At 36.9% G+C, this 23,829-nt stretch overlaps 1 protein-coding gene across 2 annotated transcripts in view; it reads right to left on the bottom strand.

Moving 5' to 3' along the window:
* Positions 1-1,005: 1,005 nt before the first annotated feature.
* Positions 1,006-23,829, bottom strand: part of kdm2ab (lysine (K)-specific demethylase 2Ab) — a 28,495-nt gene continuing 5,671 nt past the window's right edge. The window contains exons 4-23 of one of the 2 annotated variants that reach the window (XM_001339761.9): positions 22,404-22,482; positions 22,240-22,286; positions 21,972-22,150; positions 20,574-20,680; positions 20,368-20,461; positions 19,957-20,110; positions 18,814-18,929; positions 18,603-18,729; positions 15,454-15,710; positions 15,285-15,362; positions 13,311-13,580; positions 11,436-11,567; positions 11,277-11,357; positions 10,920-11,183; positions 9,812-9,844; positions 8,776-9,671; positions 7,539-7,702; positions 7,308-7,454; positions 6,843-7,055; positions 1,006-2,675 (exon numbers count right to left, since the gene is read on the bottom strand). In XM_001339761.9, coding sequence (XP_001339797.4) covers positions 2,494-2,675; positions 6,843-7,055; positions 7,308-7,454; positions 7,539-7,702; positions 8,776-9,671; positions 9,812-9,844; positions 10,920-11,183; positions 11,277-11,357; positions 11,436-11,567; positions 13,311-13,580; positions 15,285-15,362; positions 15,454-15,710; positions 18,603-18,729; positions 18,814-18,929; positions 19,957-20,110; positions 20,368-20,461; positions 20,574-20,680; positions 21,972-22,150; positions 22,240-22,286; positions 22,404-22,482 — 3,620 coding nt within the window. In that variant the 3' untranslated portion in view covers positions 1,006-2,493. The remainder of the gene's footprint in view (positions 2,676-6,842; positions 7,056-7,307; positions 7,455-7,538; positions 7,703-8,775; positions 9,672-9,811; positions 9,845-10,919; positions 11,184-11,276; positions 11,358-11,435; positions 11,568-13,310; positions 13,581-15,284; positions 15,363-15,453; positions 15,711-18,602; positions 18,730-18,813; positions 18,930-19,956; positions 20,111-20,367; positions 20,462-20,573; positions 20,681-21,971; positions 22,151-22,239; positions 22,287-22,403; positions 22,483-23,829) is intronic. The other variant, XM_005173143.6, reaches the window with a different exon arrangement.

The following is a 23,829-nucleotide window of genomic DNA, read 5'->3' as shown; positions in this document are numbered from 1 at the left end:
TGATTAGAAATGAACACACAAAAATCTATAGATGACTAAAATCCAGGTAGCATGGTGATTTATAAACATGTCTGAGATCAGACAGCACCTTGAGATAAATCAGTAAACTCTAAAAAAAAAAATAATAATAATAATAATAAAAATTTAAAAAGCCAATATCAAACATAATTATCAGAGATCTGATAATCAGACAGGCATGTGAATAAACACTTCTGAGATCAGACATACAGTATATAAACACAGAGTCTTAACTCAAGTGAGAAGAGACCGACAGCACTGCATTTTGAATGCATACGCATGAGATCAGACCGTATAAAGTATAATAGTATATTTAGGAATGTGCTACTTAAAAGACTGGATGTAATCGGAATGGATTTAAGCTCATCTGTGATCAGTCTACATCAGACTGTTAAATACTGAATATATAAAGCCTATTGTTATCAGATAGTGACATATACAGTAGTAAAAAAAAAATCATTGCAGATCAGATAGAATCATGGATATATTGAATTGTGAAACCCACCTGAGAACAAACAGCATAAGAGCTGGGATGGGAGGAAATTATACTCTTCAGAGATCAGATCATTTTTGCAATCAGACAGAATCAGAAAGGCATATTGCTAAATTGAAAACTCATTTGAGATCAGATTATGACATACTAAAAGTAATTGAAACATCAAATTAAGATGATCATATGGTGTATATAGCCTTCTAAAATTAGACTTTCCTCAACACACCAGGCAGTAACAATGAATGGGTTCATATTAATGCCTGAGGACAAGTGCTAGACAGTCTACCAAAATAGCCTTACCCAAATGTACAATTTATGAACTGGACCACAATTTACACAATGTCTGCAGCAACGATGCAAAAATATCACATATAGTTCAGTTGTGTCATGTCATTCGCATTTCATACAGAGACAAGTTTATGTCTACCCACCATATTAACTCAAGGCAGAGATGTCATGCAACAATTCATTCAAGTCCAGTATTGCAAATCAACTAGGAACCAATCACACAACTTTTATTTGGTTAACGGACTAATAACCAACTGTAAACAAATTCAACAAAACAACTTCATATTTCAGCATCTCAAATCAATTCAAGGTCACATTTGTATCTTATTTTTATTGGCTTGAAAAAGGAACAAAAAAACAAATGTGAAAAGTTTTGAAAATTATAATGCTACAGACTTTTCTCTTACTACAGGAGAGGAATACATTTACACAAGGGTGCTTATAGTATATTTATATATCTCTATACTCTCAGGTGTTAAGGAGGGAGAGGAATTTTACAAAAAAGAAGGTATTCCTCAAGTAAAACGATGCGTAAAGTAAGGGGATGAACGGAGAAAACAAAAATCAAATGTTTCCACACTACTTAGGATAAATGAATGCATGTCTAGGTGACAGAGCAGTGCTTTTAGTCCTAGTCATGGGGATCCAGCCCTCTGCAAATTTCATATACCACCCTTACCAAACCCCATTCAGATCATCAGCTCTTTAAGAGAGAGCTTCAGGAATGAACCGAGAAAAGGAGCCCGTTTTCACCACAGGATAAAAAATAAAATAAAGGCATTTGGATGTTTCTTAATTCTGACAACAAATAAATCTGAATCCCTAGATTTGAAATAAAAGGTGATCTACTGAAATACTCAGATTCCTTGAAGAAAAAGTTAGAACTTCAGTAATTAAATTAGAGATATGTTAACTAAGGAAAAATTGTGAGAAATAAAACCAGAATTTAAACTTCTTCCTTTGCATTTCTGAGAAGTGAAGCTTTAAAAAAATGAATTGTGGTCCTAAAAATTATGGAATATAAACTCATAACAGCAGGAAAGTCAAATCTGCAAGAAAATATCATAGTATTTCACCTTTTATTTCGCAACTCCAAGTTAAAATATATTGCATTTTTGAGAGAAAACAAAAACCAGAATTGTGAGAAAGTTGAAATTACCTTTTAAAGTGAGATTCTCCTGTGGTGGAAACAGCCCTCCATTATGGTCAGATAAGAAAGAGAAACACAAAATGTGCAGAGCACAGAGTCTCAAGTAGCAGGATCGAAAAGCACTGGATTAGAATAAAAGTACAAGTTTTTATAAGTAGACTTCTCAAAAATAGAAAACAAGCTGTCGAGGAATAGCACCTGTTGATCTCTTGAATAGAAGAGCCCATGGCATGACAGGCCTGAGAACCGATCTGATTGCCGCTTGCAGTGTGAACACGGAAACAAAAGGAAACGGTTTAAACTACAAAAGCATCCTCCTCGCCCACACCTATTTATACATAAGCCCCGCCCAGAATGCTTGGAGCTCCTCCCTCCTAAAGCTGCTATACATGAACCCTGGTTCTCTGTCTAACACAGAAGCTCCTTACAGACCTACCGAAGCCACACGCACATGCGCACGATTTTAGTTCCTTCTGAGACACCAATATTCACAAAGTCTCTCTCGCTCGCTCTCTCTCTCTCTCTCTCTCTGAGGAGCACAGTTTTATGATATCCTCTCGATGAGTTTGTCATCTGATAGGTAGTAGAGGGTATTGACAGACAGCTCGGAGATAAAGCTTTGGCATGCCTGCACCGAGACCCCTTTGCAGTCGCGGAGGTCCAGTATGGAGAGACAGGAGAGGCGCCGCAGGTACACCAGACATCTGTCTGTCAGCTGGGTGCAACCTGATAATGACAACAAACAGAGAACAATTTATTCATAGCTTGGGAGCTATCGAGTGCTGTAGGCAACAGGTTTATGATAAGCATTGTTGGGCATGTTCCTTAAAAGAGTAATTAGTTTCAGGTACTAGTTACTTCCCACAAATAGTGAGTTAGTAACGGAGTTTCATAATAATAAAAGTAACTAATTACCAGGAAAATAAACTATTGCGTTACTTTCAAAAAATCTCATTTGTAAAGTGACTATAAAATAAATATTAAACATTGTACACTAATCTACACTATATTAATGTTGCTGCGGGACAATGTGAGAAAAGAAAACAACGGCAGCATGTACTCAACTATATATCTAGATATTACTTTCATTCTGTCTGAGTAGCAAGTGTATGCGGTGGAGCAAATGACATTATATTTGCTTCATTAGATTAGAATCTTCAATATATCCTCTTTTGTGAAAGAAAGAAATGTAAACAGATTTAGGACATCAGAGTAAGCAAATATTGCCAGAATAAAACATTTTGAGCAAATCTTTAGCTGCATCCCAAATGGCACACTATACACTATGCACTCATGCACTATGTACTTATGCACTTACACACTCAACAGGATAGTATATGCATGTAGTGGCGTCCCAAATGGCACACTAATGTTTTTTTTACCAAGCCGAAATTCAAACCGTTTCCATGATGACGTTTGACAGTTGCCAAATCAGTGAAATAAACGACCGAATTATCAAATAATACCTGCCATGAGTATTGCCGCATTCACCATCGGTAGGCGCTATAATCACTCTCGTAGAAGAATTTTGCTTTCACCATCCAAAATCAATAAAGTTATTCAACATGTGCGTACGATAGCTCCGCCCCTTTCGCTACATAAGCAAACCGCTGAGTGCGTGAAGTGTCCATCATCACACATTTCATTTTAGCGGCTGAATGAGTGCATCATCCGGGTAATTAAAGTGCACTTATTATTTTTAAAGTTTTCAGTGTGAACACTCTACTTACACTATTTATACTACAAAATGGCGTAGAATAGTGCATAAGTATGCGATTTGGGATGCATCGTTTCTTTAATAGTTCAGTATGTATGTTTGACACCCAGTGGTTAAACTAGGTATTCCAGTTCTGCATCAAAACAAACAGAGGCGCAGGTTGCCAGATTAAGGACCAACAGGAGCAAGTCTAATGATCGAACCTAAAGGCTGATTTAAATAAAAATAAAAAGCAAAATGCGCGCGCTTTAAGGATTTTGTTTTTTATATGAAAAAAAGTTTTTGTTCTAACCAACACCTGAAATTTATATTTTAAAAACAGCTTCTATTTCTTGCAGCTGAACAACAGAAAACTAAAACAATGATCACCTTGGGTAAACCTCAAGTGCTTTATTCAGTTAAATGCTAATAATGCGAGTTAGAATGCCATTTTACATGACATTTATTGCCATACTATTGAAAGCAGCAGAAGATACCTTAGATCTTGAAAATAAACCATTTAAAATTGAACTTTTGAAACTGCGACTAACAAATATCAGTGATTCAACATGAACATTTAATAATTTAAAGAGGTTTAATATATATTAATAACTGTGCTTCTCAATTACTGTATTTAAATTTCTGTCCTGTTTTGTCTGGTGCAAACATCCAAATTGCTTATCACTGTATCATCACGTAGCGTGTTTTAGGACACTGGGTTACAATGTAACCTGCTCACCTAATGCTAATGTTCGTAATATTTATACTATTTGCTAATTAATAACCACCTCATGTGGAACTCTGTATCTGAGTCTCATTTTGGAGTCTGCTACTGTACACCGGAGGTCGTATTTCGGTCACGGATACACACTTTGAGAGCCATTCTGAATGAAATACTCTGTTTTCCTACAAGGCAACACAGGGTGCTAAAATATAATTGATAAAGTGGCGGTGGGCGGGTTAAAATTACCAAAACAAAGACAGGATTCTGGCACGGAAAACACATTTTAAAGCAGCATATCTGACTTCATCATTGTTTTTCAGATAAACAAGAACGTTCACTTAGCATGTTTCCTAAATATCTGCCAAAATATGATGGTGTTTTTATGTACAGCACCTTTAATGACAAACAGCAGCATGTTTAGTCTATTAGTCTGCTGTCATATTAAGATCTGCACACATTCATTTAGTGTCTCTTAAGTTTCTCTTATGTTTACTTCTTACTTTAAACAAAACCTAATGCGTTACATTATAGGTTTTGACCTTTTTAGCCCAAACAAAAGTGAAAGAAAATCTAGTCTTAGTGTACACAACTCGATTAAATTAACCTAACAAATGAAGATGTGAATTGAACACAGAACATTTAAGTTCCCACTGAAAACATCAAGAATTGTGTCATTTCAATTCATTTTAAATGGGTAGTTTGAACAATCAGCAAAATAATAGTTTTAAGGTCCCATAAAATTAAAATAAAGTTTTTTTAGATGTTAGTATTAGTATTGTTCGTTTTTAAGATGTCTTTAAGCTAGTGTGCTCTAAAACAGTGATAAAATTCATGTTTAGAAGATATAAAACTGATTTCAACAACAACTGATTTAAAGCTTTGACACTTTCGCCTAAACAGATCAACGGTTTTATTCATGTCAACCCATACTACAGTTTCTTGATACATCATGACTAATCAAATGCTCTCTAGTATCTGAAATGGCCCGCTCCCTTCAAGACACTACTCGTTTGCTTTTCATTTAATGCACTTGAGCTCAACCACTCTCACTGGCAGAGCGGTGACAATGCACAACGCTATTGGCTGTTTTTTTTAAAAAGGGGAGGGGCTACACTATGTCCCAACTCTCGCTTCATGTTTTGGTTGAGATTCTGTCAAACATCGAATAAACGCACATTTCAAAGCACTTCACAGGACCTTTAAATGCATCAAACATACTGTGGTCTTTATGAATGCGCCTTGCCCCATGAGTGTAACTTTAGCACTGAGTTAATATTTAATGTGATTGTATGTCACATTGTACAGTAATACTGAGACAGAGGCACTAGAACCGTAACTGACCCAATGTGTGTTGTAGTACAATACTACAATATTTCTTTAAAAGCAGATTAATCTTTAATGTTTTGAAACACTACTTTAAACAGCTTGGTCTGAATATTTTAAAAACTGTTAATCCACATTACTGGGTGGACGTACAAAGTAAACAGAAAGTAATTGGAAAATATGTAATATTACACTACCTTATTACTTTACGGCTTTATTTTTAGGAATTTCTCACATCCAGACAAGTAGGCCAGGGAAATATCTATTTGACAAATAAACTGCAGCCAAAAAAAAGTTAAATCACAAGATATTGGTTACTTTCTGAATCCCATACAATCCAAGAGTGAATGGAAATTGTATACAATATTTATGTTATGAAAAAAAACGCCATTTTCCCTTCGCCTTTAAAAGAATGTATTCAGAAATATCTGGACCAAATGGGCTGAATATGTTAGGTTGCTCTATCTGGATTTTGTAAAAGTATAAAATAATTTTAATCTACAAGGTATGCGTTTTCGAATTTAATAACTAGTGAGCTCTCTCACAGTCTCCTCTTCAGACTAAGAACAAGGATTTAATATTATTTAATATAGAGTTTGACTTTTAGGTATAAATTTGACCTTCTCTGAATTGTGTAAATTATATTATTAATATTGTTTATATTATTATTTAATCTTTATTGTTATTATTTACTTATTTATTTTGTTTTGTTTTAATATTTTTATATTTTTGGATTTTGTTATTTTTTATATTGTATAAAAGTTAAATGATTGGCAGAGCAAAATGCATCCCCTTTTAAGCTGGAATGTCATATTGATTATACTGCTGTAAGTAAGTAAGTAAGGAAAGAAAGAAAGAAAGAAAGAAAGAAAGAAAGAAAGAAAGAAAGAAAGAAAGAAAGAAAGAAAGAAAGAAAGAAAGAAAGAAAGAAAGAAAGAAAGAAAGAAAGAAAGAAAGAAAGAAAGAAAGAAAGAAAGAAAGAAAGAAAGAAAGAAAGAAAGAAAGAAAGAAAGAAAGAAAGAAAGAAAGAAAGAAAGAAAGAAAGAAAGAAAGAAAGAAAGAAAGAAAGAAAGAAAGAAAGAAAGAAAGAAAGAAAGAAAAGAAATTGACTGCAGCATTCATGTGTACAGGCCAGTGTGCATTTACTTACCAGCTAAGTTGAGGTGTGTGAGTGTGTTGCGTGTGGAGGAGCCCACAGCGCTGAGGAGGTTAAGAGCACCATCTGTGATTGGACAACGTGAGAGCTCCAGGCGTGTGAGCAGAGGCATGTGTCTGATGATCAGCCTCAGCGTTGCTTCAGTCACCTCCAGACCACACAGCCACAAACACTGCATGTTCTTCATCTGGGAACGGTTGTCACTGCCTGCAGATGCGAAGATATGAGTTTTTTTTAAAGGGGTGGAAATTTATAATGATGTGTTAAACACATTTCTACCAAATTTCCATGCATCTAAAACTTGTTTAATTATTTATGTACCATAAATGCACACAAGCTACCTTTAGGTTTGGAACCAGTTGAAGGCGAGTAAAAAAGGGCGATTTAGTTTTAATTATCTCTCAAACAGGAAAATAGCAAAGAACGAAGCAGTTCTATAAACTTCTTAGCTCTCATTACCTGGTGGGTTCAGCAGCTCCCTGATTTGTGCGTCTTTGATGCCATCGGCCCAGCTCAGGTCCAAAGAGCGCAGTAAAGGGCAGCTTGGAGAGCTCAATGCTGAAACTGACGACCAGTTACACCCTGATAGCACCAGATCTTTAAGGCCTGTGAGAAAGCTGCCTGTGAGTAACATCATTTACATTGCCGTGTATTAAATCAGCTGGAGTGGTAATGAGAACGAATGCACACCTGGTAGGCGGTTGATGAGCCAACTGAGCTGCTTCTTTGTGATATTTGCCCAGGAGAGATCCAGTGTGACAGGCTGCCGCTTGATGATGCCCGTCAGGACCTGCGGACTCATTGAACGGCTTCGGCTCAGACTGATCCGTGTCCAGAGACGTTTGTCACAGCCCCTATAACACAACAGTAATCATTTGAATAAACATGAGTCAAGGCTGTTGATATTTCCAATGCTACTGGAAATACTATCGGGAAAAACATTGTTGTGGAGAGCATTTAAAATAATAGTATTTTTAAAAAACCTGTTTAATTGTCAGCCTAATTTTCCAATTTGTGCTGTTCAAAAATGACTAAAACAGCAGTTCTGAGAGCCATAGTAAGAATAGCTGTTTGATCCAAATGTGTTTACAATGTCACAAACTCATTGTAGTCCCTCAAAAATGCTAATATTAACAAAGGAGTAGAGATTTAATGGTTAAAGGTTAATTTTAGTGAGCAACCAAAATTTAGTTTTAGTCTAAATGAACTGCATAATGCTAAAAAAACTGTCACACACACTTAAGGCTTTCCAGCAAGTATTGTATCTGAACATGAACAACATTAAATTTGCTACAACAATGTTGCTACAAACAACATACACAATCATAAAATCACATAAAGCTGCTCGGGTGCGAGTTTTACCACAGACTTCAACAGTGTAAAAATCTTGATGGTTCTGTGAGTCTTGTCTATCAAATCTGATTTTTATTTTGTATTCCTTATTAGATTCAAGTCAGGTGTTTGGCTGGGCCATTCTACAGCTTGATTTACTTTTTCTGAAAGCATTTGAGTGTCCTTGACTGTGTTTTGGATCATTGTCTTGCAGAAATGTCCATTGTGGTTTCATCTTCATCATCCTGCTAAAGTAGATGTTAGACTGAAGCAGCTAATATTAATTTACACTAACGAAGGGCAGAGTGTTGCTGGAGAACTACTGAGAGATTTCAGCTGCTGTCTGGGCTTTCACTGCCTTTCTACACCTCGCTTTCTTCATGTGTTCAATACCTTTTTTCCCCCATGTCATTTCATATTACTGCATAGAACTTTTTTTAGAAAACTAAGATGCATAAATGGATTTTCTTGGTTGTTATCCACATCTGGTGAAAATTTCAAGTTAACAGCACCTTTAGAAATATTTATTCTGAGAAACATATTGATTTCTTAGAAAATTTCTGATGCCTTAGAGGAGTGGAAATCATGTACTTACCATTTGTACCAACTTTTACAAACAGCCATGCAAACGCAGAGCTCTGCACGAGTCAAATAGCGGAACACGGACACCCACACCTCTTTCTCCCAGCCTGGCTCATTCCCTCCTCCAGAGTGGAAGGTGGAACTGGGACAGGAGTCGGAGGACTTGGCTCTTTCCGATCGAGCATTTTTCTGGATTCTCTCTCGAGTCAGGCGGTGAGTGGAATCTTCAAAGTTTGATCTCAGATTTGAGTTTTTGGATGCGCGCCTCGTGAGGGTGTGTGACGATGATGAAAGAGCATGTGATTTGTTTACGTGCAATCTGTCCGCAGGAGAATGAGGAGCGTCTGAACAACGGGCACCGTTTCGGAGCGGGGGGCGGAGGAGGGCTTTGTGGCTTGGCGGAAGGCTTCTTGAAGACAAGTTGGCTTCCAATTTAGGAACGATGGTGCTAGGATCTCGTTTAGCTCTTGATGGTTGTAACTTGACCGTGACGCAAGACTCCTGGCCTCTGACATCATCGGTGAGTGCTGCAGAAGTGTCAGACAGAGTGGGCTCTCCTCCCTCACTGCTTTCCTCACTCTCTCCATTTCGATGAGCGTCGCCGTTCTCATCTTCTCCCGCTTTTCCACTTAGCCTCTGAGGGCGATTCTCTTTCCCATTATACTGTCCGTTCTCTTTCCTTTCCTGCTGTTCTTCTTCTGCAGAATCCTCTCTTTCTACCGCCATCTCCATTCTTTCTCTTAGACCTCCACCCCTTCCGCCGCCTCGCACTCTTAACCCTCGGCCACGGAAGGAGGATGACCCTCGGCCGCGGGAAAGGCTTTGTCCAGGTCCTGCTCTGATTAAACCCCTCCTCTCCAGACTCCGCTGACGCAGGAGCTTTGGGGAAAGAGAGACAGGCGAACGGGTCTGAGAGATGGACAGAAACAGAAGGAACGAAAAAAAGCAGAAGCCAAGAATGACAGAGAAAACATGTGAGAATGGTAAGAGCAGGATTATGGATGCGCTGCGATGATGGGAAGCGGATGCTTTAAGCTCATAACACTCACCGACTGGAGGATTTTGTTTCTTTCTAATTTGATCTGCAACAGTAAATAGGAAAAAAAATAAATAAATCAGAGGAGAAGAAATTTATTAGATGGACTTACACAAATGTTTGACTGTTATTATGAAGTGCATTTTGGTCAAGAACTAGGGATGTGACGTGACCCATATTCCAGAAGAACGGAATTAGATTTTTTAGACCTTATAGAACGCTCCAAAGTAAAATTGTTTATTAAAAAGTATTTTATTGTACAGTACAGTAAGGTACACGTCACCTTTTTCTAAATTTTCTACAGAATTTACTTTGCATAAAATGTTCCAGGCTTGTTCCGAACTCTGTTTTAAGTGCAAAACTTGTGCGGGCACATTTTTCCCATGTATTTTTGTCTCATGTTCAAATCCAACTAGTTTGGAGAAAGGTTAATTCAACAATCTAAGAAACAACAGGAAGACGTTTTATTTTCTCCTGCTCAATTTTTTTGTTGAATGACATTTCTAAAGACCTTTTTGACTCAGACCTCTGTTTACAACTCTTACATTTCTGACTAAGAAATGTATATCACTAAAATGGTCTACTTTTCAAATTCCAATTATTTCCTCATGGATTTCTCAGTTTTCAGTCTTTCTTTCTTTGGAAAAATTAACCTAGGACCTCAACCAGAAACAAGATAAACTCAGGAGACTTTAGGAACCTCTCCAATTATTTATACACAAACTGAATTTTTTTAAGAGAGTTATGGCTTCTTTTTATCAAGATTTTTTTTAGTTAAACATATACATTTGTAATTTTTTATTGAATTGGCCGTGTTTGCGGTTTGTACTATTTGAAAATCCTTAATTTAAAAAAAAAAATTTGAAGCGAAAGAGAGAAAGAAGAGAGAAACAGGATTTATGAAAAGTCTGCAAGCTAGGACTCAAACTTAGGATCCCTGAAGTGCAATGGTTTATTAGGTTTAATATCAGCATTTATCTATGACATGCTCATGAAAGAAAATCTCATCACTCACCTACCCTAACAGGTCGCTAAAGCAATAAACGTGCAGCAGACCAACTAACGACTGGAAATAGAAAGCAACTTTATATTATAAGTGTGAAATCCATGTGAATGGTTACCCTTTTCCTGAGCTGTAATTCCAGCGCTCCTGCCCTCTTCCGGTTCTGCTGGTGCTGCAGCAGGAGTCTCTGTGAAGGAGGTGGCTGGCGTCTGGAGCGGGTTATTGGCAGGGACGAGGGGGAGATTGAGGAACGACCTCTGCGAGCGATACGCAACCCCTCCACCCCAATGCCTTCTCTGTATGCTCGCTTAGCTGGAGGACCAGATAATCGACTGCTGTTGGATACACTGCTGTCTGTCTCCTCTTCACTGCTACTTGAAGACTTATAGGGGGAAAAAGAAAAAAAAAAAGAAGAAGATATAATTCTGCTCCAAAAGTGACTGCTTAAAAGGGTGATAAATAGTCGAAAGCATACCTCAGTTTTCTTGCCCTGGACACATTTAGGACATTCCCAACAACTGGGAAGGTCCTTATTGATAACACCCTCACCTGGAACCTGGAATATAGACATTAGGCATTACAGAACAACTCAAACAACTAATTCTATATGAGCAAAACAGATATGCACACATACCTTTATACATTCTGGATGAGTGATCTGAGCGCATTCGGAGCATTCCATGAGCATCTGGACGGACTCAGTGTCATCAGACTCCTGGTTGCCTTCCTTACATATGACACATACTGCAGTAAGAGGTAGGGCCGGCTAGAAACAGAGCACAAGTGTGAGATACAACAAACAAACACACAAAATCATTAATTTATACACCCTTTCTTGATGAAAGCATCTTTTAAGCTTAAGTTTTTCCACATAGTCATTTTATTCCTTCATTAACAATGATATTTTCTAATGTGTAATAAGAACATTTTTATAAATTAAAAAATAATATTAACAAAAAAAAATACATTTAGGGAAAGATTTATTTTGTAAAATCACTTACGGCCAGCAAGACAGGATCTGTTAGACCAAAAACCCTAGTTTTGTAAAAGTTTACAATTTACAAAAAAGGTTTTAAAATCCAATTAAATCCTGTAATACAAATCAAAAAAATTTCATCGTTATGCCTCTCTTTCATGCCACACAAGTCTTCAGAAATCCTTATAATATGCCAATTTCGCTGATTCTAATGCACTATTCGAGCATAAATAGACGTGTGAACATTTAGTTTACTCGCTTCATTTGCACGTCAAATTCACTTCACAACAGGCGCGGATTCACGTGATGGGCAGGGCTTCTGTCTGCCGGGTGACTCTAGCTTCGCTGCTAAATGGCTAACATTGATTTTATTGAGAGAATAGCTGTGCTTATGTGCTTTATGAAGTCTGAAAAACAGCCACTAGATCCTTTCTGAGGTGCACCCTGCTCTGAGAGCTCATAAACTCCTCCTGAAACTTAACCTGAATGATGGAAGTTTTAAGCAGTACTTCTGACACTACATCATAATCACGCCCCACAAGAATAAGCTCTTGATTGGTTAATGCAGCGCGAATCTCCACTGAAGTTCAGATTTTTAAACTAGAGTGATTCAGGCGAAACATACGATACCCGTGTTAAGGGCGTCAATCGCACAAATGCTCAACTCGCGCTGCTTCATTCGCACAAATTGCGTCATTAGCGTGTATCGTGCTACAGGATGTCTGTTTGCGACTTTGCATTGACTTAACATGTAAATCACTCAAGCTTGATGCTTCTTCCACATCTGGTGTGAACACAGCATAAGGAATGTCTAAGTCTAAAGAGCAGCATTTATTTAAAAAAATTATTTATATTTATTTTTTTATACATCTATATAAATCCCTCTCGCTAAACTCCAGAAAAACAATAAATGTGTTTTCAATTTTAGATTCAGTAAGCTTCAAAAGTGAAATCTGTTTTAATGAAAATGGAGCACTGTGTATCTTATGCATGTGTGTAGAGAAGGCTCTCAGTTACTTATTAGTTATACTTAGTTATCTTATTTTCCATTGTTTGACAGAGGTATATTACTCGTTATTTACTCGTTTTTTGGAGAACAGTGTTTTTTTTAAGGAACCGTCACCATGTGAAGGTAAAACAATGTCGATTTTCACTCATCTGTCATAAATACTGTCATCCTCAGAGCAGTGGACCAACCAAAATAACTTTTTACAGGGTAGCAAGTGGTATGGCAATGGTTAAATGGCAGAACCACTCCTGAGTCACATTTTCAGACACAAAGGCATATTCTTTGTGAATGGGTCCACAGTTGTTGCACTGCCGTGGTCTTTTTTATCTAACGGTCACTGCACATCTGGACTGACTGAATTTTCCAATATTATAAATGACTCCCTAAAGCCCTTGCTAAAGAGTAGAGGTATTACATTTAAATAAAAAATAAACTACAAAAAAAAATTCTAACACAACGAAATGTAAAAAAACAACAACAAGCAGTAGTTTCTCTGATGACATTATAAATAAACAGTAACTCACTGCAAGACACTGTCGGAGAACACAGCTTTTCTTCAGTCTGCCTGGTCCTCCAAACTTCCTCATGTCCCTACAGTAGTTGCAATTGCCACACTCAGTGCGCAGACAGGCCTCACAGCGTTTGCAGCGCACGCGTCTACGTCTCAGAGCCGAGATGGAGGAAGATGGCTTAACAGGCCGAGGAACTGGTGCCAACATTGGGCCTGAACCAGGAGCTCGTGGCCGGTATAGATGAGACGGAGGAGGTGGCGGCGGCGGCTGATACCACGACGGCTGCAGAGAAAAGCAGATTCTTACTTCAAACAGTGAATCTGTGCTATAACAACAGTGCTAACAGAACCAGATTTGCGCCAATAGCTGATGCAAAAATATTTTTGTGTTTTTGGAAAACGTTTCTCTTTCCAAATGTTAAATGGCAGGACTGTTATTTTTATTCCCAACAAGCTGAAGCTTCTTACCATTAAATCTAATTAAATGTGATTTTATAACACTAATAAATGCTTAAAGGGCACCTATGATAAAAATCAATCAAAAACTTTTGTAAGCTGTTTGGACAGAACTGTGTGTATGTATAGTGTGTCCATCGCCATGTCGGAAAGACAACAAGTCTCTTTTTTAAAATTTCTTGACGTTAAAACAAGACCTAAATCCCAGTGATTTTGAGGCACACTGCAACACGACATAGGAGTGTGGTTTTCTTTGCCCACAGAATTGATTGACAAAACATTGTTTTGCAAATAAACTAGGCTTAAAATATTTGTTACAACTGTCTGTGATCTTTATAAGTTTTATAAGATTAAAATGTTTTAAAACAGAGCATGTTTCTAAAAAAATACAGTAAAATCGCCATGTAATTCTTAACCGCTATAATCACCTACCAGTATAACCAACATAATCCGTAAACGCTAATGTGTGTAAACTGCCAACGGCACTTGTGAGAGACTCCTCATTTCAAAAAGGCTTGAATAAACTCCACCACAAATACATCAAATAAACTTGCTTGGTACTTTTGACTAATGAGCTGTATTTCAGCTTCATTCGTGTTGGTCTCTATCACTGACTGCTGTTTATCTAATGTGACACAGGAGAAGCAAACACGCACGTAATAAAGTTGGCAGGGGGGAAGCAGCTTATTTGAATTTAAAGTCACAGTCTACAAAAACAGCTACAGTATACTCAGACACCAAAATGGGCAGATTCTGGAGGCTATAATTATCTGGTGGGTATTTTGAGCTGAAACTTTACAGAGATATTCTGTAGACACCAAAGGCTTGTCTTACATCTTGTAAAAAGGGTTAAATAGGTGCCTTTTAATTACTAAACTTAATATATTCATATTTCACTTAAATCACAGGTGTCAAACTCAGTTCCAAAAGGGCCGCGGCTCTGCAGAGTTTAGTTCCAACCCTAATTAAATACACCTGATCAAACCAATTGAGTCCTTTAGGCTTGTTTGAAACCTACAGGTAAGTGTGTTGGAGCAGGGTTGGAACTAAACTGTGCAGGGCTTCGGCCCTCCAGGAATTGAGTTTGACACCCCTGACTTAAATGTTTATCAGCATAACACTGACCCAACCTGATTAAATAATTTCCTAAAGGACAGGCCTGTGAGGAGGCTGCTTGAGCAAAAATAAAAATATAATAAATGAACAAATAAATAAATCACAAATAGCTTACACTGACTCTCTGAATATGCACCCCATATAAATCAATATAAATGTTGAGTGACCAATTGGCCCTGGAGAAGCCGTGAAACAGTAAACCTAAAATCACCCCATAGGCAAAAATTCACTTTAATAATGTCAAGCTTATGACCTGTCCTGACTGCTAGCTCTACTGACAGACAAGTAATTGTAGGCTCATAAACAACACAGAATCTTATCAGCAAGGCAAATCGGCACAATTTAACAAATCTGGCCAATTCAATCAGCTGATTTATCAAATGCTCTGAAAATGTCATGCATCGTTAAAACATACCCTTTTGGGCCATTTGACTATTGGTTTTCCAGTGTAAGACAGCTTGGGGTTATCATTGGCATGTTCTTCCAGCAGTTTCTGTTGAGAAAACAAATTATGTTGAGCTTAAAAAAAATTAATTAGTAACAACAACAGTATTTGGATGGTTATATGGCGTTTATACTTGTACCCTTATGTCGCTAAGCAGTGCTGGGGCGTTTCTGATGCCTGCTGGAACACATTTCTTGTGTGCTGGCAAATCCTCCAACTTATGCAGTAATGCCCAAAGGCCCTCCAACTCAAAGGGTGCGAGATGAACTTTCACCCCGGGACGGGCAGGAGGAGTGACTGCCTCTTCTTCCGGCTCTTCCTTCACCACCTCCTCATCTTCACTTTCAGAATCCCCATCAGGTTTAGCTGGTTTAATTACATCCTCCTTTTTCAGTCCTAATATGATAAGCCAAAGTTATTACAGTCATACTGATGCCAAGATCACGTTGATGTATAAGTCAAATGATCGATTTTACAAATAGACAAAACAGCAAAAAATAATCACAAATTCACAGAGAAATAAAGTTTTTGCATATTCTTATGGAAAAAGTCAAATGTTGAAGGTTTTTATTCCCTGACTATGAGCATGGAATGCAGTTGTAAATCTATGTTAAGTAAAACAACACCCTTTGTCATTCATAACTTTATACATTTAGATCAACATAATCTCATCTAAAACTACGCATATAGCACCTCATTACCATGTTCAAGTGCAACCTTGTGATAACAAAAAAACAAAAAAAAACAAAAAACACTAGCCTAAAGACATGAAGTATAAATAGAACTGCACAAATGCTAAATGCTACATCCTACTTCAGAAGTCGATTACAGGTTAAACATTTTTCAAAATATCTTATTTTTCGTTCAAATGAATAAAGAATCTCAAAGGTTTGAAACCACTTGTGGGGCGAGTAGATATTAGGTACATTTTTAATTTTGGGTGAACTATTCCTTTAAAAAAAAATTAATTGCAACAACTATAATGATCACTTAAAGGGGTGGTCCACTACGATCTCATATTTTAAACTTTAGTCGATGTGTAATGTAGCTGTGTGAACATAAAAAACATCTCTGAATGTAAAAAGTTCTAAGTTCAATGCAAAGGGAGACCTTGGTTTTTACAGAGTTAGCTTAGCAAAGCCTACAATGAACGAATTTTAGGGACTACAAAACAATACTTCCGCCCCCTGTGACATCACAAGTTCGTTTACTGCGCATCCCACACTGCGCATGCAGGTAAGGGCCGTGGCCAGAAGCACTGTAACGTTATAGCAGAGATGAAGCTAAAAATGTGTCTAAACACGGCTGTTTCCACAGAGCTTCGTCTGTTTCTGTATTTGGGCTTCCAAAGGACACGACACAAAGACAGAAGTGCCTTCAGTTCAATATTAATTATCTTCCAGAGAATTATAAAATACTCAGCAAGCATGATTTGACAAAACAGCTCCAGAATCTCTCCCAGTTCAGTGCTGGATTCGGCTAAAATCTCCTCAAAGCAGAAGTTGTAAGCTACAAGTAAGTGTTTTTATTTGTTAAAATTGATCATGACATGTACAGTGTCTAGCGTTAACAGTATACTGTAGCAATGACGTAAACAATGCGAAATGCTGCTTTGCGGGCAAACGATTTAGCTATAAATTCATATCTATCAGCCAAACTGCTGTAACACACACTCACTCCACCAGCACGTTCGTGTCTCTTATATGTGTGTGCGCACGAGACTGCACTTATTGTCTTCAGGCAGCTTTTCCATGTGTTTCACATCTCAGATAATGACGTCGCAAAAGATATGTGGATGATTCATATTACTTACACCTGCATATTCCGCATACTCGTGAAAGACGTCATAACGCATAGAGTTAAAAAAAATACAGATTAGCTTACCTGACTAGTGGTCGCAGCAGAATAATAAATCAAGGCTCAACAGGTAGCATCTCACATCTTGTGCTTTATTCTTCTGTCACGATATATTACAGAAAATAACTTAACCCAAGCAAAAAGAAAGTCCCGCGCACATGCGCTTGCTAAAGAAAGTTATACATATAGTTACACACATAGACGCACACACAGACACTGTTAAAGGAGCCTCACCCCATTTTCACTCCTTAGTTACAGACACTTGTCAGATTTTATTTTAGAGAGCGGGCGCGAGGTTGACCATGTTTACACAGCAGAAAAGTGCGTGCTTTTACGGGCGTGATGTGGAGCCGATCCGCCAATAGCAGCACATTATGACGATGACCAATCAGAGTCACTTAAGGGCGGGCCTTTTAGAGGAACTAGGAAATATGACAGTCGTTTTCATGTTAGCTGAGTAGCTGTGTATAATCAAAGTGAGATATGAAAAGATTACGCGATTTCCTTCAAGTGAAACATAAGCACACATTGCTTTGCATCTTAAACACAACCAAGCCTTTAAATTACATTCTGGACCACCCCTTTAAATGAAAATAGGCTACCAAAAGTCCTAAATAGTATGCAAAACTTATTTAAAGTCTTTTGTACATTTTATAACTACATCTGGAAATCTTCTAAATTCTACATGCTCAAAATGATTTAGGATGATTTGTACAGTCTTATTTAAGTCCATCCACTTGTTCTTCAGCACATAACTTACACTATTAATAAATCCTTTTTTCTAAATAGTTTAGTAACCAGTATTTCAATAATAACGTTAACATTCTGAAAGATCTTTAGACTACAAAATAATATTTTTTGAAAAACTTAAGCTAATTTAATCTACCTAATAATCAGTTCTGGAGGTATCTACAGTTGAGAGATTGTTCACAAATGTCTTTGGCTGCCCTTCAAATTCTCCTAAGGGTAAAAATATTGATAACATGGTCCACAATATTACAAGTACTGGCCACTTCTGACGCTTCTAAATATTATGCACTACTTATTAGTCAAACGAGTTAAAATATTAGTTCTGCAGTCAAGATAATAAAGGAAAAAGATTTGAGATGCACATTTAAAGATGAGAACTGGGGAATAAATTGCTGGAAATTTAAAATTAATATCTAGAGATGTCAGAACTAATCTTATACAGTTTAAAATTTTTACATAGATTTTACCGGAGTCCTAAGAGACTGTTCATAGCAGGTTTCAAAAACAATCCAGAATGCTGGCGATGCTAAGAAGCAGTTGACCTATTTCATGTATAATGGCAATGCCCAGAAGTCCAATATTTGTGGAGAGAGGTGCATAAAATACCTTGTAAAGATATTGCAGACCCAATATGACTTTGGCCCAAGCTAAAAAGGATTGTGCAAAAAGTATTGTACTAACCAATCCCGAGTGAGTGCTTCTGAAACTCAGGTGTGAGGTGAGACGTGTTGGTCAAACAGTACAAGTATCGCTCCAAGACGTACCAGCACATCTCAAAATAGAAAGGGTAGCGAAACTTAGAAGGGACCTGTAAACATAAGCCATAAAAAGGGTCACAATAAAGTTCCCACAACAGTGGGTTAATCAAATGTGTGATGATGGGACTGCTCACTCGTGTCCGGTCCTCAATGTTGAAAATATTGAGCTGCATGGGAATGTTGAAGCTGTGAAGAAAGTTGCCCCCAAACACCAGAGTATCCATTGGAGTGTACACTGCGTGGATCCAGCCTAAATAAAGAAAATACATAGGTTTGACAGAAAAGGCCTGTTGCACAAAGTTTTTGCCCAGGTTAGGTTAAGTTTGAGAAAACTCTGAGTTTTCAGGCTCAAGATGGTCGGTTGGTTTAGATCTGGTTTTGTTGCCATGTTAACTTGCCTAATGCAATAAAGCCAGTTCAGGTCCCGTTTTTTTTCTTTTTTTACTCCAAATAAAAGCCTTTCACACTAAAAGCATTTTTAAATAACATGTTTCAAATAAACTTAATATATTATTGAACAATCTTGAGCTGTATGTGAACGCACATTAAAATCTGTTAATTAAATAGTGTTGATCCCGCAAATATATTTTCTGTGTTGCCTTCATAAACTTTACTGTGTTTATTTCTGCTTGTATATGAATTTAAATTCCTGTACATTTTCCTTTTTTTCAGATGTTTTTTTTTTTGATAACACATGGAAATGCTGCATTTAATGCCACATCATTAAATCAAATTTACATTGATTTATTCATCTGCCAGTGTTGAAACCTCAAGCATGGCTCAGTGCAAGGATTTTTACTACTGGTAGAGAGTTTCGAATGCCCTAACCAAGTTTTACTGACACAACAACAAATGTAGTAAAATAAACAAAATAGTTTTTTGTTGTTTTAAACCATGTAGATTAATAAACAGAACAAACATAAATATGATTGTTTTTGTTTTAAAAATTAATATTTTGACATATTTACCCAGTCCATTAAAGAGCATAAAAATAAAAAGAAGAATTTAGCATAAGCACTGAGCAACAAGATTGAACTCTCTACTGTGCTTTGCATTTAATCCGAAGTTTAAACTGGCAAAACCTAAAACACAGAGGCAGTCTGAGCATCATCTGTAAAATGAGCCACTTGGGATAAAAGTGAAACTGTGGCAGGACAGACTTGAGTTTTGAGCCACCATAACAAACTGCTAAAACCAAATGAGTATGACTGAGTGAGTGTCACTGTCAGAGAAAGAATACTTAATAGTGAACGTCATCGGTTGCAGAATGTGCATACCTGAGGGGATCATAAAGGTGTAGCCTTGTTTCAATTCAATCCGTTGGCACATAGAGGCTTTATCCCCAAGAAAGATGTCGCCTTGTTTAGCAGACAACACCCAGTTCTCATAAAGCTCCAGGTTCTGAGGTGTGGGAGGGATCAGCCAGAAAACCTGAGATTATACAGGACAAGGTCAATTAGAATAAGTCATTCATAGAAACCTGAGGGAAATATCATTCTTATATTTTAAACAATTCATACGTCAACTTTATTTCTAATGTTAATATATTTAAAAGTGCATGAAAAGTTGTTTTCAGTTCTGCAAAACTTGATGTACTGAGTGATACTTGTCAACTAGTATTTAATTGTGACGCAAGTCTCTGCATTAGTATACAGTACAAAGAGCTTTGACTATAAGACAGCACTCACCTTCCCTCCCTTGTGGATGTGATACCAGACTGATGTGCCTCCAAAATCTATGTGGAAATCTGTAAAGCATCCCTCGACGCTCATCAGACAATACCTGATAAACACATGTATAATGTATGAATGATCTTCATAGCGCAAAATCATTGCATCCTGGCATTCAGGCAAAATCCTTTTTAAATGGAACTGAATAAAAGACAACTACTCACTTCTGTACTTTGGGGTACTGCATGTCTGTAATGGCATTAGTGGAGTCTCTTTGTCTTTCTTTAAGATGCCGCGGCCACATATTGTCCACCCAGTCAATCATATCAACCTAATGAAAATAAAAACAAACTCAAATTAGAAAGCAAGGCATGCATGTCTGTGTAGAGGTCAACCAAAAAAGTATTTTGCTGATATAACAACTATCAATAATTACATCGAAATACAATAATTTCTGAGATATAAAAAGTGGATTTGTTGTAAAATTAAAACGTGATTTTAAACATTTCATATTATTCAAGGTTAACAACAACCGGACTTAAATTATCATTTCTGAATGAAATTATAACATTTTTTATAAAAGTTTCTTTGTGGTTGTTTTTCCCTAAAAAAAAAACACTTCGATAATTTATTTACTTGAAGCTTTCAACACTGACCCATCTTCCTGTATGAACCACTAATTATGCACTATTTGAAACCAATCATTTAAAATATTTTTTTATGTCATTGTAATTATTATTTTATTAAAAACAACTGCCATCAATGTAGTTATTATGTCTATTAATAATTAAATTATAATTACTTAAACTAGTAGTGATACCTATCTATTATCAAAATGTATAATTTTTCAAACTTTATTTTAATGTACAACTCCAGCTATTAACAATTTATAAATGCTAATAAAAAAAGAAACATCTTATTTGAATGCAGGTTTTTAGTTCCTCTGCTTTGACTACTTCTGTTCTCATCTGCAAGTGCCTTTGTGCAATAGTGCCAGCACAAATCCTTAAATGGACATAGACCTGGTCACAATAATCAATATATGGACTTATCTCTTAACACATGGGCATCAATCATTTTTGGTAATGCAATATATAATCGCCCATACAGAAACAATTAGAGCAACATTTTAGATGATTGTGCAATATCTTTCTCTCTATTGGAAGAGTCAGTCTCAACTTGGTTAAGCAACATTTTAGTATTTACTATAAATTACTATAGTATATTCTCATGTGTGTGTCTGACAACTGAAAACAGATCTGGTATTAGAGATCGCAGCCTCTATTACTTTTTACCTTGCACTTTTTTTAATATTTATTATTCATTTGTTTGGGAAATACATTTTAAAATTTTGATCCAAAGCCTGATTATTAAATAGTTAATAATAAAATATTGTGTGTTCTTAGGGAGAGTGTACTTGCATTGTCTTAAAATGACAAAAATATAATTTCTCATAATATATTTTGGTGTAATATATCATGCAACAAAAAAAATGATATTGTGACGGTTATCTAATGATACATTTTACATGTATACTTATGCCTATTATCAATTTCCAGTAGTTGGCACAGAATAATAAACTAAAATGATATCAGTTGGCCAATATTTTTGTGTTAAAGTACCGAGGTTGGTCTCTTAACAAGATGCTCTAATTTTGTGTGGCTGAACTCAAGGCTGATGACATTGTACAGCTTCTCGCGCTGAGATGCCGGCGTCTCGTAGTATCTCCTCCACTGGCCCATTGACATCTCGATGCCTTTTTGAGTGGCTGCATCCATCACATCAATCATCCTTCGACTGCCTACAAGACAAACAACAGGAAAAAAATTGACAACAATACTCATCAAAAAACTGTTCAGAGTGTAAGAGAACAAAAACTTTTCTACTTACCCACAAATAATTTCACATCACTGACACTAAAGTCTGGGTCAGGCATCCTACAAAAAAAAAAAAACGAAAAAGACACGCACACACAAAAAATAGGCAATTGTTTTCAAATGAATTCATTATTGACTGATAAAGAGAAGAGAACAGCATGATGAAATGAGCCATACTTTATGCCAAGACCATCTGCTTTCTTGAAGATAATGGGGTCTCGGAGACCCTCCCGTTGGATGTACTCCAAGGTGAAGTCTGCAGAAAACACAATTCACGATTAACTTTGAACTTTAAACATGCTGTATACATCAGTCAAAACATTTTTTTCAATAGCAGAGCCAAGTATTTCAAAAAGAATATGCAGCCTTAATCAAAATCCAAAGGTGGAAGTGGCAAAGAAAATGTCACAATATGGCTATCTAGAATTAGGGGCATCTGGAATCTTAAAATGAACACTCAAATGACAGTAAATCAAAGTAATTGCAAGTTTATTAAATAGTTTTGATCATCAGCTGCCAGGAATAATTTTTAAATGAATAGCAAGTCAATGTTTTATTATTGTATTATTACAATTATTAAATCACAAAGGGTTTACTGTATAGTATTGGTATAAATTGATGCACTGTGTGAAAATGCAACATACATAACAGATAATTCCTAATATAATACATTTTTGTAATAGGGAAGCTCCGATTGGTCGGCCGGAGATCAGTATTGGCCGATAAACAATATTTAGTGACTCGATCGATACTCGCTGATCGTAGGTGTTTGTTTAGGAGTTTACAACCAGAGGAAAAGGCACGTACACACTTTTATATTATACATCAGCAGCACAGCAACATGTAAAGAGGTAAATGATGTATGGGGGGATGCGAGCGTTCACTGCGATCGCATCACAGAAGTTAAAATATATACCGATGCAGTGCAACTTCTGTTTATACAGTTTATTAGCGTGACTTGCGCAAGTGATAGTCTCTTTGTTGCAAGAATTGTTTATCCAGTGTTTTGAGCTCTTGTAACACAAGTGGAGTGATCGCCCCTATCTATTGTCCCATTCAAACGTATGACCTCTCCAGGGGCCTCATGTATCAACGCTGCGTACGCACAAAAACTTTGCGTACGCCAGGTTTCACGCTCAGAATCGCTCACGTTTGGATTTACTAACAATGAACTGAACGTGGGAATGTGCGCAGCTTCACGGCAGCTTTCTGGCAGGCGTACGCACATTTTTTGTGCGTGTCTGTTTTATTTCCATTGGCGACTCCTAGAGGCAGTTGTGTTAAATTCTTCTCTACAAAGTGTCTGATCCTTGCAATGGCAGCTGTATGAGACGGGTTCATATAGTAGGTATGTAAGATTTCCATACCATACAGTTGACCAGCTAAACATTAAAGCACAATTTGCAGCGGTCGCCTGTTTTCCCAATGTAATCTGAGCTATCTACTGCACGCACATTGATATAAAGACACTATCTGAAGATGAATTTGTATGCGTGAATCAGAAACATTTCTATTCAATAAATGTGCAAATAAAATATGATGTACAAACTTATTAATGATTCCTACTTGTCTTTCTCTTGATAAATAGTGGGCAAAATCTGAT

This window comes from Danio rerio, chromosome 14 (genome assembly GCF_049306965.1).
Source record: "Danio rerio strain Tuebingen ecotype United States chromosome 14, GRCz12tu, whole genome shotgun sequence".
NCBI lineage: Eukaryota > Metazoa > Chordata > Actinopteri > Cypriniformes > Danionidae > Danio > Danio rerio.
The sequence above is the reverse complement of the archived record's forward strand: the minus strand, read 5'-3'. Positions and strand labels throughout refer to the sequence as shown.